The sequence below is a fragment of the Orycteropus afer genome, unplaced genomic scaffold (assembly GCF_000298275.1).
Source record: "Orycteropus afer afer isolate SDZICR_OR568_19922 unplaced genomic scaffold, OryAfe1.0 scaffold00226, whole genome shotgun sequence".
Classification (NCBI taxonomy): Eukaryota; Metazoa; Chordata; class Mammalia; order Tubulidentata; family Orycteropodidae; genus Orycteropus; species Orycteropus afer.
This window is the reverse complement of record NW_006921813.1, coordinates 4,894,994-4,909,525: the sequence shown is the minus strand read 5'-3', so window position 1 is coordinate 4,909,525 and position 14,532 is coordinate 4,894,994. Positions and strand designations below refer to the sequence as shown.

At 38.7% G+C, this 14,532-nt stretch overlaps 1 protein-coding gene across 1 annotated transcript in view; it reads right to left on the bottom strand.

The window, feature by feature from the left end:
* UTRN (utrophin) overlaps nt 1-14,532 on the bottom strand; it is a 731,009-nt gene that overhangs the window by 420,792 nt on the left and 295,685 nt on the right. The window contains 6 exon segments of the mRNA XM_042782042.1: nt 4,003-4,140; nt 4,570-4,680; nt 7,298-7,468; nt 7,766-7,894; nt 9,402-9,581; nt 12,200-12,370. Of these exon segments, the coding sequence (XP_042637976.1) occupies nt 4,003-4,140; nt 4,570-4,680; nt 7,298-7,468; nt 7,766-7,894; nt 9,402-9,581; nt 12,200-12,370 (900 nt within the window).

Below are 14,532 nucleotides of genomic sequence, written 5' to 3'. Positions count from 1 at the left end.
TAGCATAGTGCCTAAGGCACTTGACTGCTAACCAGAAGGCTGGTGGTTCAAACCCACCAGCCACTCCTTGGAAGGAAGGTTGGACAATCTACTTCTGCAGTGATATTGCCTCAAAAACCAAGAAGGGGTCGCTATGACTCGGGGCTGACTCAACAGCACATAACAACAACAATTTTATATGGAAAGGAAAGAGAATTTGGATAAGCAAAGCACTGCTGAAAAACAAAGTAAGAGGCCTTACACTCCCAGATCTCAAAACCTACTATATAGTGACAGTTGTCAAAACAGGCTGGCATTGGTACAATGACAGATACATACCAGTGGAACAGAAATGAGAACCCAGAAATAGATCCATCGACCTATGGTCAGCTGATCTTTGATAAAGGGCTGAAAACCATTAAATGGGGAAGAGAATGTTTGTTTAATAAATGGTGCTGGCAAAACTGGATATCCATTTGCAGAAAAATGAAACAAAATATGTACCTCACACCATACATAATAACAAACTCCAGATGTATCAAAGACTTAAATGTGAAACCTAAAACTATAAAGTTCCTCAAGGAAAAACCAGGAGCAAACTTAGGTGCCTTAATTTATGGCATAAAGAGACTATCAAGCATAACCAAAGATATACAAACAGCAGAAGATAAACTAGATGACTGGGACCTTCAAAAATTAAATTCTATGTGCATCAAAAGACTTGTCCAAAAGAATAAAAAGAGAACCTATAGAATGGGAAAAAATATTCAACAATGACATATTGGACAAAGGACTTATCTCTAAAATTCACAGAAAATTCCTACACCTCAACACCAAAAAGACAAAAAATCCAATTAAAAAATGGGCAGAAGACATGAACAGACAGTTCACCACAGAAGATACTCAGGCAGCCAACAAACACATGAAGAAAGCTCATGATCACTAGCCCTTAGAGAGATGCAAATAAAAAAAAAAAAAGAGAGAGAGAGAGAGAGAGACCATCTCACCTCAGCATTAATATAAAAGTCCAACAAGACAGAAAATAACAAATGCTGGCAAGGATGTGAGGAGATTGGGACTCCCATACACTCCTGGTGGGAATTTAAAATGATACAACCACTGTGGAAATCAGTATAGCCATTCTTTAAAAAGCTGGAAATAGAAATACCATTTGATCCAGCAACTAGGTGTATATCCCAAAGAAGTGAGAGATAGGACACAAACAGATATATGAACACTCATGTCCATCACACCACTTTTCACAATGGCAAAGGGATAGAAACAACCTAAGTGCCCATCAACTGAGGAATGGATAAACAATCTGTGGTACATGCACACAATGGAATATACTCTGTAACCCTAATGTATGGAGCTCTGGTGGCATGGTGCCTAAGGCATGTGACTGTTAACCAGAAGGCTGGCAGTTCAAACCCCCCAGCTACTCCTCAGAAGGAAGGTTGGGCAATCTACTTCCACAGTGACACCACCTCAGAAACCCAAGGAGGGGTCACTATGAGTCAGGTCCGACTCAACCGCAGTGAGTTTGGTTTTGGTTTACATATGTGTGTGTGTGTGTGTGTGTGTATACACACTTATATGTATACATATATGTATAGATACAAACCAAAGATTATTAGTGGTTACCAGGGGCAGGAGGGAGGAAGAAAGGGGAAGCTTTTGTTTACAGGGCATTGAGTTTCTGCTAATGGTGGTAAAATATTTCAGAAAAGGTTAGCAACAATGGCGGCACAACATGAAAAATGTCATCAATGTCTTTGAGCTGTAAATGTGCAAGTGTTAGTCTGATTGTATATGGTTTTCACCATAATGAAAGTTAAAAAAAAAAACAACCCATTAGGGAGCACAATTGTACTCTGACACACAGGGGGTGACTATCAGTCAAAAGAGACTCTGCAGAAAATGGTTTCCAATCACATCAAAGGAGTAAAATAAGGGACTGGGACCCATTCTCCTACTTGTTCCCATCTATTAACCAGGATCTTAATGGAAGGCCATTTGTTTTTCAAAGACCAAAGAATGCTCCAGACATCCAACTACTTGATAGGTACCTTGCAGTACTTTCATTTAGCATCACCAGACATATGCCCTGGCTGGCATAAACGGTTTGTGCATTACTACTAACCAAGCGTTGAGAGTTCAAACTCACCAGAGGAACAACAGAACAAAGTCCTGAGCCAGGAAGCCCTATGGGGCAATTCTCCTGTGCAACACATGGGGTTGCCAAAAGTCAGAATGGACTAGACATCAATGGGTATTGGGTGTTAGACATATGTCAGATTTGTTTTTCAATTTGCTCTACTGGATAATTGGTAAGAGCCACTTTTCATATCTTAGCAACTGTTACCCGGGCTCTGGTAGCATAGTGCCTAAGGCACTTGATTGCTAACCAGAAGGCTGGCGGTTCAAACCCACCAGCCACTCCTAGGAATGAAGGTTGGGCAATCTACTACCATAGTGATACTGCCTTGGAAACCCACGGAGGGGTCACTATGAGTCAAGTCCTACTCAACATCACATAACAACAACAGCAGCAACTGTTACAAGAGGAGGAATCCTGTGCTTTTTCATAAACAGAAGATCAACATCCTATCAGGCTTCAGGGTAAACTACGGAGGTCAGTGATGTTCCACATAGAAAGTTCTAAGTTTAAAAAACAAAAGTCCTATTCATTAACATTCTTTCTTTTTCTATTCAGACTCTAATGACAATCTAGGATTTTTCTGAGCCTCCATCCTCTTGCAGAAGCAGCCAGACAGTTCAAGATGTAAGCATCTGCCTTCTACATTCCCAAAATAGATTTTTTCCCCAAGAGAGTGATCAATCAAAATGTCCTTGGGGGGAAAAAACGTCTTCAAGATCTAACCCAGACTTTGCTTCTGTTGGATTTTATTTCTGAAGAGAGCTGCTAGGACACAGAAATACAATATACAGTATAGGTTAGCACTAAAATTAGAGAAGTGTTCTATGACATAGCTCATGGCATACACCCAACTAAATTCCAGAGAGATTAAAGTTTCTTTTAAATGATGTTCTATAAAAACTTCCTTAGTTTTGTTTTTATCAAACCATAGGAAAAACTGGAACTAAATAGAATTGAATGTTGATCAACTCTCTGGAAGTCTGGACTTTCTAGATATAGAAACAGGCAAACCCCAGCAAGGTCAATCTGAGATATGTCACAAGATTGCAGTACATGCAGATTCAAATAAGCAGCAAGCCAAGAGGCTGGGGTCATTCACTCTGGTTCTAGCATCATCAGAGAAAACTGGCTGAAGAAATGACCAAAGAACAGACCACTGGAGAACACCAGCACACTGAAAATACAGCTATGTTCTAGAAAGGGAACTGGTGGTGAATATTTTTCTAGAATATAAATCACAGTGTAACACTTTTAAACATTTAGTTCTTTATAAACTAGAAATTCTTTTGAGGTGGCCAAGACTTCCACATTTAAGAGTACAGAAGTATAGGAAGAGGTCACTTCTGAAAGAGACAGATCCTTGTAGGTCTAATACATAGTTGGAAATGCAGAAGAGATAGCCAAAGGAACCCCTGGTGGCACAACAGGTAAATGCTTGGCTGCTAACCAAGAAGTTGATGGTTTGAACCCACCCAATGGCTCTGCAGGAAAAAAAAAAAAAAATCTGTTCCTGGAAAGATCACAGCCTGGTAGACCCTACAGAGCCATTCTATTCCGTGACATGGAGTTGCTACGAGCCAAAATCAACTCAACAGCACTAAACACTCAATACAGCAGTAGGTGAAATGTAAGATCCCCCTATGGCCAAAGAGGTAGCCAAGAATAAGAATTTATATTTCTATTTTTCCTCAAATCCTGCTCCTTCAAAAAATATAAATGTACATTTCAGTAACAGATACTAAAAAGGAAAGGTGATAGTCTTCCAACAGGTTTGCTTTGAAGTGTCCACAAATGCAACATCGAAAACCTGAAGGGCAAGAGCTGAGTTAGTTCTCTAAATTCAACAGAGACCTTCCTCTGACCTTAACTTGGTTGTATCTCGTACGCAGAAGTAGTAACTGCAGACGGATCTTTTCCTTCGTACTATCCTCCATAGGCTGATGTAACACTTGTTCCCCTCTTTGAAGAACTTCCTCAATCTGCACTCTCTCCTCATCCATCTAAACGTTGAAAAGGAAAAAATTTACTCAGAAGAAAAATGTACAGGGTCACTCACTATCAGTCAGTTCTCATGTAGGACTAGCTCAGAAAGTACACTGTAAGTCAAGATATGCCCCTCTATACAATACACAACCAAAAAAATTATGGTTTTCTTAAAATATTTTGTATTTTAAGTTAACCCCAAAGAAGGTAAATTCAGCAGAAGTTAGATGATACGAATGTTTAGCTCAGTGAGGAAGCATGGTTATTTTATACTTTTAAGCACCACATTAATCACTTGGCAAATCTCACATTGACACTCACCAGAAACTCACATTTGGATCTGTTCTGTCATCTTTGGTAGATTATTTGAGTAAACATTATTGATGCAAAGCAATCATTAACAGAAATGAAAAATGAGAACACCATGAAAATCTCCTTGAACCAACCTTTTCATCTTCATCTCTGGATTCCAAGTGTTTCTCCACAATATTTAACATATTTCGGATGTCATTTTCTAATCTGTCCAAGTATGATAATGGTTCTTGGCCAATTAGCAACTGTAGAAAGAAAACATTTCCCTTGAAAGATATTCTTAACCTGATGTTCCATCACAGCCAGAGGGTCAGGTATCAAGAGAGGAACTGGCATTTATGTGGACTTCATTTCATCTCATGTATTTATATAGCAATGATTTTACCAATTTAAGTGTCTTTAAATTACTCATTTTCTCCAAACTCTAGCCCGGGTTATGAATGGTGCTCAACTGATTGTGGCTGCCTGGAATGCCACGTGGAAGATTCCGAGACCACATGCGAGCACAGTAGAAAACAAGACCACCACCCAAAAGCCAACCCTGCCACAAAGATGAAGACCAACCACCACCAGCACGCTGCAGAATGTCTCCCTACTTAACTCGTCACAGAAGAAGGTCTCTTGGATCTTGAAACTCAGACTTCATAAACCAAAAACCAAACGTGTGGCTGTCAAGTAAACGCCAGCTCATAGCGACCCAATGTGTTATGGAGGAAAAGTGCTCCATAGGGCTTTTTTGCCTATAATCTTTACAGAAGCAAATTGCCAGGACTTTCTTACATGACACCGCTGGGTGGGTTCAAACCGCATCCTTTAGGTTAGCAGTTCAGGGCAAACCACTCGTGCCACCTACCAAACTTCATAGAAATATTTACTTCTCAGTGTAATACTGTCCCATTAATGTGTACATAGAAAACCTTTACATTAATGTGGCTCAAACGCAATACAACAATTTTCCACTGTTGATTGACTATAGGGAAACTAGCATTCTCACACCTTTATTATGGAAGTATACACTGGCACCAACTTTCTATAGGGCTATTTGGTGGAGGTCTGGTGGTGTAGTACCTAAGGCACTTGACTGCTAACCAGAAGGCTGGCGGTTCAAACCCACCAGCCACTCCCCAGAAGGCTGGACAATCTACTTCTGTAGTGATGCTACCTCAGAAATTCAAGCAGGTCCCACTCAACAGCACATAACAACAACAACCACAACATTTGGAGAATCTATTTAACAGCCTTGATATGCACACTTCTTGCAACAATTTCAAAGAATTCTAACATGCCAATGGCATATTAAGAGATAGAATAAAGATATGGATAAAAAGATTTTAATGAAGCAATACTTAGCACAATAAACATGGAATACTGGCTTAGGAAATTTTAACAAGTCACATGACAGAATGTTCTATAACCATTAAGGAACCATGTCATAGGAGAAAATATAAAAATGTAGAAATATTCTTATCTTTAACATCACATAGAAATAAATAAGAAACATATACTCGAAAATGTTGGTAGAGATTAATTACGGAGATGATGGTCATTTTGTTTCTCTGTACTTCCTCTCACATCACACCTGGGACTTGCATATTATTTATTTATACCAAGGAAAACCTTCCATAATTTACTGAAATACATAAAATGAGGTTAGGTAAAGAGGTAAGGTCAAGGCTAAAGAAGACAAAGGTTAAAGTAAGAGTTTTGCCTGTTTTTTCAGGCTATGAATAATCTAAGAGTCACTGGCTAAAAAAGAGAGGCCTACTTTATCAGGCCTTAAACTACAGCAAGGTGAGACAATATTTACCAGCCAGAAAAAAAAGGATCCTTCCTGTTACAATTAATTTTAATGCATAACTCTCCAGACTAACTGAATAACTCACACAATGCTATCCTATGGGCACAGATGAGATTCTTAAAAACTCAGAATCCTGTGTGAGAACAAATGCTTAAATGACTCTCAGTAAACCAGCAAAAAGCTGTCATCTTTTCAACATGTACTGAGCATGTACTACATGCCTGGCCTTGAGAACACTACAAAAAATATCTTGTTTTTCTCCCCTTACCAAACAAGGGTAAGAAGAGAAAGAGAGAGAAGTATACATACACACACTCAGAGAAAACTAATAATAGAATAGCACAAATGGCACTTTTTTTCATTTTTTAGAAACACTCTTATTATCCTCTTATTTAAATTCATAAAGCTCTTTTTAAAATTTATAAAACCAAACAGGCCTTTTCTCCATCAGGTCTAAACTGAGACATTAATTGTAACTTTTAAATTTGTCAACACAAAAAACACAGTAAGACCAGGTTTACTATATATGTGACATGAACACAATATAAAATATGACTATAAAAAGATAAGACTGATAATCATGCTCAGGTTGAGAATTAGTGTCATTATTCCATAGTCAACTTTAGCATCCAATTGAGTCTTTAAAAACTTTTCTCAAATGGGTTATTATCTCCAACACAAATTTCTAGTTTTTACTCTTTGATATGCACAATCACAAATAAACAAGAACAAATACTCCATTCAAAGAAAACGTGGTGGGAGCATAATTTTAATTTTAGGAATTTGGAAGTATGTACGGTATCATCAAAGGAGCTCTGGTGGCAAAGTGGCTAAGGCATTTGACTGCTAACCAAAAAGTTGGCAGTTCAAACCCACTAGCCACTCTGCATTAGGAACATGGGGAAATCTACTTCCACAAAGATTTACCACCTCGAAAAACCAATGGGGTTGCTCTAAATCAGAATCAACTTGATGGCAGTGGCTTTGGTTTGATTATATCATCATGTATCATTTCAATATGTATACATAGGAAAATGGTTTTCTATAAAAATAAAATTACTCACTTTGGCACTTCTGATATGTTGGGACACTTTTTCAAAGTTTCTATTCAGCTCAGCTAATTTTGGTTCTACAAGCTCTCTCCTCGAGCCTCCACGCGCACTCATCAAAACAATGGCTTGCTCACGGACATTTTCAACTTGGAGATTAGCATCATCCAGCTCAGATAATAACCTCTAGTTTTAAGAAAATACAGTATTATGACATAGGAAAAATCTAAGGCAAACATGGATATGGTGCTTTAAACAATGTCTGGGATTCCTAGTGAAGAGATTTCAGTACATACAACTTGAGTAACAACTGTTCATAGAAGGAGCAAGATAGACCTTGGGTTTGCCCACCAACATAAACTCTAGTCAATGTGCTGTGTGCGAAGACTGTGTCCTTGAGTAACTCTGAGAATCCACAAGACCAAAGACTGCAGCAACACGTTCCCCTCCCAGCAGCATAACTGACTGCTCCATGTGTGCTACCTTCACAATCTCTTCCCGTTTACTTGCTGGTTTGTTTTCAATCTCATCCAACAGAGCTTCAGCTTGATAAAGCCAGGTACTTATGTGAGCAACATTTCCATCAAATACTTCCAGCTGGTTCTGATGGTTCTACAAAGTAATTAATAAAACGTTGATATAATCACATGAAGTATTTAAGACTATAACCTTAGAAGACACTGACAAGGACTTCACAGAGCAAAACTGTATGTTGCAATAAAGAAGGGTTTCTACCTTCTTGCAAACCTATTATAATAAATAATAGGTTTATTATTTTAGAAGGAGCTCTGGTAACATAGTGCCTAAGGCACTTGACTACTAACCAGAAGGCTGGCAGTTCAAACCCACCAGCCACTCCTCGGAAGGAAGATGGGGCAATCTACTTCCGTAGTGATACTGCCTTGGAAACCCAAGGAGGAGTCGCTATGAGTCAGATCTGACTCGACGGCATATAACGACAACAACAACATTCTTTTAGGAATACTTCTCATTCCTAAAAATGCTAAAATTAACTATTTTTTAAATGTATTTGATTTAGACCTCAGTACAAAAAAGTAGTTGGAGAGTAATGAAAGAGGCAAGGCTCTGTTCAATGCTATTTCAAGCTTGTCTTCCTTATTGCTTGTTCTGTATTTCAAATGATCTCATTTACCCCCCTTTTATCACATTTGTAAAACAATTCAAGTAAGGAAGTAATAATATAAAAAGAACAATTAAAATAAGCTTTGAAATATATTTAAAATATATTTTAAGAATCCTTAAAAGTCAATAAAAAATAAAACATACAACCCAGTTAGAAAATGGGCAAAAGATCTTAATAGATACCTCACCAAAGAAGATATACAGATGGCAACTAAGCTTTAAAAAGATGCTCAATACCATATGCTGTTGTTGCCATGTGCTGCTGTGTTGATTCCAACTCAAGCAATCCAGTAGGACAGACAGAACTGCTCCTATGAGTTGTCCTAGGCTGTACTCTTTATGAAACCAGATTGCCACATCCTTCTCCCACAGAGCAGTTGGTGGATTCGAACCACCAACCTTTTGCTAATAGCCAAGCACTAAACCACTGTGCCACCAGAGTTCCATCATGTATCATTCTCACTCTCTCTGCCATCACAATTCTGACACATAGCAACCCCCACTGGTTTTCCAAGGCTGTAAATCTTTACGGAAGCAGACTGCCTCATCTTTCCTCCATGGAGCAGCTGTTGGGTTCACCCAAATGCCTTAACAACTACACTACCAGAGCTTTCACAGATCATTAGGGAATTGAAATTAAAATAGCAATAAATTACATACCTATTAGAATGGCTAAAATTCAAAACATTGACAGTATCAAAAGCCGACAAGGATATGGAGCAACAGAAATTATTAAAATATCTATTTCTATGTATATCGTGAATATTCTATTCTTTAATAAAGTTATTGTGAGCTCTTTCTAATTAGAATCTTTTCAAAGGAAAAACAAAATGTAATCTAATGAAATTAATTCACAAGGAAGCAATTATTCTGACACACAGAAAATAGGGTTTGTCGTTCTGATCAAAGCCATGATTCCTTTAACAAATAAAAGGCGAGAAGAAGTCTCAATCGTTAAATTTTTCATGAAGCATACCATGAAGGTACTGCACCAATCCTCAGTCCAGGTGCGAACTCGGCTCCACCCGGCATTAAGGACACAGAGTCTCTCTTCTAAAATAGTCTCACTGCCCTCTAGCAAGCTCTGGAGGACAGCACTACTCTCTGTGATGTTATTTAAGTCTGCTTTTTTCTTTTCCAGATCCTTCAGGACATTCTAGAAAATAAAAATACAGAATCCCATTTGATCTTTCAGAACATTATTTTCTTAAAAAAAAAAAAATTTAAACAATTTTAATTTTTTTTAAATGTTCCTTTCACATAATAAACATAACAATCTATGACTCCCAAGGTAACTTACAATATGTCAAACACATTGCCATCAAGTCAACCCCAAATCCCAGCAACCCTGTGGGACAGAGTAGAACTGTTCCACAAGGTTTCCAAGCCTATAGTCTTTGGAGGCGCAGACTGCCACACGTTTCTCCCACGGAGCGACCACTCCATTAGCTACACGGTGTTTTCCCACTACACCACTAGGGTTTCTTACAATATGTCAAGAGTTTACACAGCTCCAGAACTTATTAATATGGTAAGATTCTTATATTCTTAATGAAAACTGAAATCTTGAAGTATACAAATACCAAAGAACATAACAAACTCAAATGTAGAAAATGTAATTATTTCTACCATTTTAAGTATAAATTCTATTTATACTTAAATATAAATTCTACTTATACTCTATTTATACACACATCCCAATTATCTTTATCTTAACAACCAGACATAAAGAATTCATTTCATTTTCAGTTAAGTACAAGCTGGCCAAGTAGAAACATCACAGAACTCAGAATTCTAAAAAATTTCATGATGAATTTATCCCCCACCATACACCCATGACTCCCAATCTTCTTCATTTCTTTCATCTAGCCCTTTCTCCACCTCGGCTTCACTTCACACAGCTCATGGCATAGTCATACTCTTCATGAGTTATTTTCAAAAGTGAGAATATTCTCTCCAGCATCTAATATCTTGGTTTTCTGTCCTCATGTGTAATCTCCACAGAGACTTCTGTGAAGGAGCTGTATCACCACACCACCTCCTAGACCTTGTCTTCACTGACCATAAGCAAGCAAAATGTCAAATATGATACCTGTGGCTTTGCACTGAATTCTATTTCCATATTAATAATTTCTTTTCAGCAGTATCTTTAGTATACATGCTTCTTTCTTAGGAAATAAATTTAGGAAAACAGAATGCCTCAATAAAAGGACAACTTTTTGTTCCATTAAATTCTTTACCTACCTCAAAAGAAAACTGTCAAATCCTCTCTTCAGATACAAATTCAAAAGGAGAGGTCGCTATGAGTCAGATCCAACTCAATGGCAGTTAAGTTTGGTTTTTGGTTTTTATAGGCAAAACTACTACTCGCCTGTCACCTGTCATACTATGGTGGCTTGAGTGTTGCTGTGGTAAAGGAAGCTATGCCACTGGGCACTTCAATTCCCAGCAGGGTCATCCATAGTGGACCAGTTTCAGCTGAGCTCCCAGACCAAGAATGGGAAGGACTTGGTGACCTACTGCTGAAACAAATGGCAAGTGGGAACCTTATACACTGCAGCAGAATCTTGTCTGACACAGTGCCAGAAGGTGAGCCCTCAGGTTGGAAGGAACACAAAATACAACTGGGGAAGCGTTGCCTCCTGAAAGTAAGGAAAATTAAAAACCAAACTCACTGCCATTGCATCAATTCTAACTCACAACGACCCATTAGGACAGAGTAAAACTGCCCAATAAAGTTTCCAAAGCTGTAAATCTTTAGAGAACAAATTGCTTCATCTTCCTCCCACAGAGCAGCTGGTGGGTTTGAACCAATGACCTTTTGGGTTAGCAGTCAAATGCTTTATCTAGTACTTCCCAGAACTCCGCCTCAAAGCAGAGTGAACCTTAATGATACAGATGGAGTAAAGCTTTGGGACCCCCATTTGTTGATGTGGCATGACTGAAAATGAGAAGAAACAGCTGCAAACACCCATTTAGTAAACAGAATATGGAATGCATGAAGTACCAATTTAGGAAAATCGTAAGTTGTCAAACATCCAATGGAATGCTTTAAGATCAATATCCCATGGATTAGTGAGCTGTAATGATATTGGCCATTTTGAACTGGACAATAATATAGATGTAGAGAATGACAAATTGAAGACAAACAGTGTCACATTCATTGTCAAAAAGAATATTTCAAGGTCTATCCTGAAGAGTTATGCCATCAGTGATAATATCCATACGCCTATAAGGAAGACCAGTTAAAATGATTATTCTACTGCCATGAAGTCAACTCTGACTCATAGTGACTCCCTTAGGGTGCCCAAGGCTATAAATCTCTATGGAAGTAGATTGACTCATCTTCCTCCCATGGAGCAGCTGGTAGGTGTGAACCACCTACCTTCTGGTTAACAGCCAAATGACTTATTCACTACACCACGAGAGCTCCTTCTAATAAACCAAAAACGAAACTCACTGCCATCGAGTTGGATCCAACTCACAGTGAACCTTTCTTGTGTTTCCGAGACAGTATCACTACAGAAGTAGATTGCCAAACCTTCCTTCCAAGGAGTGGCCGGTGGGTTTGAATCCACCAGTCTTCTGGTTAACAGTCAACTGCCTTAGGCACTCTGCCACCAGAGCTCTAATAAACCTACCGAAGTAATGGAAAAACAAAAGGCTACTTTTAATAGGAAATGGAGGAAAATGACAGCCACTCAGATTACCCTCAACAAATGCCACAGGTTAACACCAGCATAATGCTGGTGGTTCATCAGAACTACAACTTACTTTAGCCCAGGAAATTTCTGTATCCAAGTCGCAAAGCAAACCTTCTGAAGTGGATTTCTGTACCAACTCAGCCTCAGTGACAGAAAGCCATTCAGAGAGAGAAGCAGCCTCTTTCTTCACTTTCCGGGCCAACTGTGATGCTTTTTCCAGGTTCTGTTTTCCTTCCGTCACCTGAAAAGAGAGAGAGAATGACGGGTGGGGCATGAATGGGAATAAATCAGAATATTAACTAGAGACTTAAATTGATCCATAGTCAACCTCCAATACATACATAATAAAAGAGCTCTGGTGCTACAATAGTTAAGCACAAAAAGTCCTTGGTTTGACTCCACGCTGTGACTCCACAGCATAAAGACTTGGCCACCTGCTCCCATAAAGGTGACAGCCAATTCAACCCCATGGGGCAATGCACTCTGTCACATGGGTTTGCTATGAGTCAAAAACAACTCAGTGGCACCCAACAACAACAGACACAATAACATTTATCTCTGTTGCTGTTGTTGTTGTTATGTGCCGTCAGTTGCCCCGACTCATAGCGACCCCTCCTTGGGTTTCCGAGGCAGTATCACTACGGAAGTAGGAATGCCCAACCTTCCTTCCGAGGAGTGGCTGGTGGGTTTGAACCGCCAGCCGAACATTTATCTCTAGCACCTTAAAATTACTCTAACTCTTGCATTTTTGCAATATGTTGTAGTAGTTAAATGTCAGGCAGTACTAGGTTTTAATCTTAGCACTATCACTTACTTCTCTAAGTGACCTCAGTAAAGGTATTTCCCTTCAAGGTTTGTTGTGAGTATTAATAAGAAAAATATACATATGAATGTATTGGCCCAGTCCTTCAAACAAAGCTAAAAACCAAAAAACAAACCCACTCCCACTGAATCACTATGACTCACAGCAACAGAGTACTATTGTCCCATGGGGTTTTGAAGGTTGTAAATCTTTACAGAAGCAGACTGTCTCATCTTTCTCCTGCTGAGTGCGTGGTGGGTTCGAATTGCCTGTCTCTTGGCTAGCAGCCCAATGCTTTAACCACTGTACTACCAGATATATCCTAAAACACAGTTAAGGGATCAGTAAATACTACCTGTTATTATTTTGAACAGAAGATTCTTCATAATCCAATCAATGAAGAACTCGTTAAGGTGTGTACCCACACACTATTTTCCAGCCATCTCAGACAGAAGCAGTATTATTTTCACAAACATGTCTTATAATTAGCTACTCAGAATACACTAAGTGATATGAAACATAAACCTCTATTATTTTGCTCTTATTGCTGTCGACAAAAGAGAAAAATGAATCAAACTAATCCTTATCAAACTTTCATTCTTTATAATCTTTTATTTAAATGTACTAGATGAATTTTATCATCAGAAATTGTTAAAAAGAATGAAGAAGCAGAAAGAGGAATAGTTAACAACTAAAAATCTTCGTGTTTCCCTAACATAGAGCATTGTTGCTTGCTTCCACTGAGCCAGCCTCTGGCGCATAGTGATCCCATGTCCAATGGAACAAAACGCTGCCCAGTCATGCAGCATCCCCATGATGGGCTGTGGATCAGACTGTCACAAGCCACAAGATTTTCACTGGCTGATTTCTTGCAAGTAGATCACCAGGCCTTTCTTCCTCTTTTTCAAATTCTTAATACAGTTTCTTTATAATGCCAAGAAATCTTACAAATGTAATAAAACTCATATATCTCTGTGACAGGTACTATTCTGTCTACTTCACGGATCAACACAGTGAAGCCTAGAGGTTAAGGCCATGGCTGAGCATGGCTGGCAGGACGCTTCCCATCACACGACAGTATCTCTCAACCTACCAACAACCATTCTCAACGTAAAGCTGACATGCATTTTAAAAGCTATCACAAACAACAACTATGGAAAATGGCATGGCACTTCCCCAAAAAGCTAGGAACAAATACCACATGGTCCAGCAATACCACTTCTAGGTTTATATCCTAAAGAGATAAGAGCATTGACATGAATAGATATATGCATACCTGTGTTCACTGCAGCATTATTCAGAGTAGAAAAAGATGGAAGCAACTTAGGTGCTCATCAGTGTACGGATCTATAAACATATTGTGGTGCAAAAATACAATGGAATACTATGCAATGATAAAGAATGATGATAATTCTAGGAAATATATATAGAACATTATGCTGAATGAAATAAGTCAATCACAAAAGAACAAGTATTTTATGACATCACTTTTATAAAAAGTCAACAGGTGGGAGGCGGGGCAAGATGGCGGACTAGGCAGAAGGATTGCACAGACACTCTTCAACAAAGAAAAGGGAAACCAATTAACACAGACACAGAAG